Source organism: Eleutherodactylus coqui, chromosome 2 (assembly GCF_035609145.1).
Source record: "Eleutherodactylus coqui strain aEleCoq1 chromosome 2, aEleCoq1.hap1, whole genome shotgun sequence".
NCBI classification, from domain to species: Eukaryota; Metazoa; Chordata; class Amphibia; order Anura; family Eleutherodactylidae; genus Eleutherodactylus; species Eleutherodactylus coqui.
In genome coordinates, this window is record NC_089838.1 from 240342545 (window position 1) to 240345233 (window position 2689).

Below are 2689 nucleotides of genomic sequence, written 5' to 3' on the forward strand. Positions count from 1 at the left end.
CGCATTTATACTGACCCACAGAATAATGTTAGTCATTTTTGCTGTACCATGAACACCATAAAAACAAAACCTTAAAAATAATGGTGCAGTTGTGGGTTTTATTTATTTCACATTGCTTAAAAATGTTAAAAAGTTTTTCAGTACATTGTATGGGACATTAAATAGTATTATTAAAAATACAGCTCATCCTATCTAAAACAAGCCATATGGCCATCTCGACAGAATAATGAAAGAAAGTTATAGTTCTTGAAAAGGTGAAAAACTAGAAAAATTGCCTGTGGCACATCTTGATAGAGTGCCTGTAAGAGTGCAGTATATTGCAATGCTACAGTAAGTTAGAAAGTCCCATATGGGGACTAAAACAAAATTGCAAAATTAAGAAAAACTGGTCCTAAAAGAGTTAAATAAATGTCAATTTCAATGCTAGAGTTTTTAGGTTGTAGGTAGAGATGAGCGAGCGTACTCGGATAAGCACTACTCGCTCGAGTAATTGGCTTTATCCGAGTATCGCTGTGCTCGGGTCTAAAGATTCGGGTGCCGCTGCGGCTGACAGGTGAGTCGCAGCGGGGAGCAGGGGAGAGCGGGCGGGAGAGAAGGAGAGAAAGATCTTACCTCCGTTCCTCCCTGCTCTCCCCTGCAGCTCCCCGCTCCGTGCCGGCACCCGAATCTTTAGACCCGAGCACAGCGATACTCGGATAAAGCCAATTACTCGAGCGAGTAGTGCTTATCCGAGTACGCTCGCTCATCTCTAGTTGTAGGGGATCTTTCACTAATATCAATCACAATTTTCTTTTCAGACTTTTGTAATGGTCACATGGAATTCCACCACCGTGGACGAGTTCATCCTTGTAGGAGTAACCGGCAGCCAGGACTTGCAGATATTACTATTTATTGTCTTTCTTACATGCTACTTAGTTTCCTTGCTAGGTAATGCATTAATAATTTGGCTCAGTAACGTAAACCCTCGACTCCACAAACCAATGTACTTCTTCTTGAGAAATCTCTCCTTCTTAGATATCTGCTTCACATCAAGTGTTGTTCCTAAAATGCTCATAAATATCTTATCAGTCAAGAAAACTATATCTTATAATGCTTGTTTCACCCAAATGTGCGTTCATCTTTCTCTAGGAGGCACGGAGTGTTTTTTATTGTTGACAATGGCCTATGACAGGTATGTGGCTATATGTAGCCCCTTACGGTACACTCATATTATGCATCCCATTTTGTGCATTAAGATGGCAGCTGCATCCTGGGTTGGAGGTTTTATAAACGCCATAGTACACACAGGGATCACATTACTATTACCTTTCTGTAGCCGAAATGTTGTGAACCATTTTTTCTGTGAGTTACCCTCATTGTTAGAGCTGGCTTGTACAGATACATCTCCTAATAAGATTTTCATTTTCTTCTCTGCTATAGTGGTAGCTGCTGCCCCATTTTTCTTCATTCTTATTACTTATGTCAATATCATTTCCAGCATAATGAAGATTCGGACAACTAGAGGACGGAAAAAAGCTTTTTCCACTTGTGCTTCACATGTTTTTGTAGTCACATTATTTTATGGCACCATTTTCTTCATATATTTGAGACCTGGGACTGTTCATGTCACCAACCAAGACAAAGTTGCCACCTTGTTCTACAGTGTTATAACCCCAATGCTAAATCCACTTATTTATACTTTAAGAAACAAAGATGTAAAATTAACGCTGAAAGAAACCATAAGAAAGAATGCTTTGGCTTGACTTTGAGTTGATTTCATGATATCTGGCAAGTCAACGTGTAGGAAACAACACTATCTGAGCAGTATTGCTTTCCCTCACATATTTAAAAGGTCTTTCTCAGAAAAACCATTTATCACCTATCCATGGAGTATACGATAAATGAATATTCGGTAGGTGCCTCACTGCAGGGAACCACGCTGATCACCAGAAAAGGGATTTTGAGTTACAGTTCCTCCTACTACATGACCGCTTGAATGCAGAGGTGATCAAACATGTAAGCTGATGGAGACAGCAGAGTACTGTCCCAGCCCAACATTGATCATACATATATTAACTATCGGGTTCTTAGCTGATAAATGTTTTTGGTTTGTTTTTCCTTTTGATAAATTACTTGAAGTTAACTTCAGTCCTATAAAAATGTTCTAATTTTTTTTTATATGTGTATTTAAATAGTCGTTTATGATTAGAATAAGGACCTGCTTTTTATTTCCAGAAATACTAAAAGCAAGCAAGTTGAGACACTAGGGAGAGACAGATCATTAATCAGTTATAAAGAAAGTTGTCTATTGGCTTAAAGTCCCATATAAAAGCATCCCTGACCAGTCACTATATTATTACATTTCAAAACAACTGTAGGGGGGGCGTGGCCTGGATGGAGAGCTGGTTGGTCGCACCTTAACTTAGCTCCCGTCCAAACCTGTCTAGCGACTACCAAAACGGTCATTTATCCAGCTCAATTTTTATAAAAATCACTCCTGGGAACGACCAGCATCAGAAATCATGACTAGAAGGCTAAGAAAGCTGTCTCTAAAGAAGTTAACAGACTTCTACGCCACAAGAAGCCGAGAACAAGATCCCAAAGATGGCGGCCCTGGGCTCCCGCACGCGGCAACAGGCGAGAGATTTCCGTCTCTCACGACTGCACCAACACAGAAAAGCAGCGGAGGTAGATAACTGCCTATAATACC

The 2689-nt window shown here is 40.1% G+C and overlaps 1 protein-coding gene across 1 annotated transcript; it reads left to right on the forward strand.

Moving 5' to 3' along the window:
• The first annotated feature begins 806 nt into the window (after positions 1 to 806).
• Positions 807 to 2223, forward strand: LOC136610115 (putative olfactory receptor 2B8). The gene is made up of 3 exons (XM_066589377.1): positions 807 to 1730; positions 1832 to 1891; positions 2215 to 2223. The coding sequence occupies exons 1-3, from the start codon at positions 807 to 809 to the stop codon at positions 2221 to 2223; spliced, it is 993 nt and encodes a 330-aa protein (XP_066445474.1).
• The last annotated feature ends 466 nt before the right edge of the window (positions 2224 to 2689 follow it).

Coding starts and splice junctions, on each gene's coding strand:
- LOC136610115 (XM_066589377.1), top strand. CDS start 807: ATGGTCACATGGAATTCCACCACCGTGGACGAGTTCATCCTTGTAGGA. Junction 1,731..1,831: donor AAGAAACCATAAGAAAGAAT/GCTTTGGCTTGA, acceptor CATATTTAAAAG/GTCTTTCTCAGAAAAACCAT.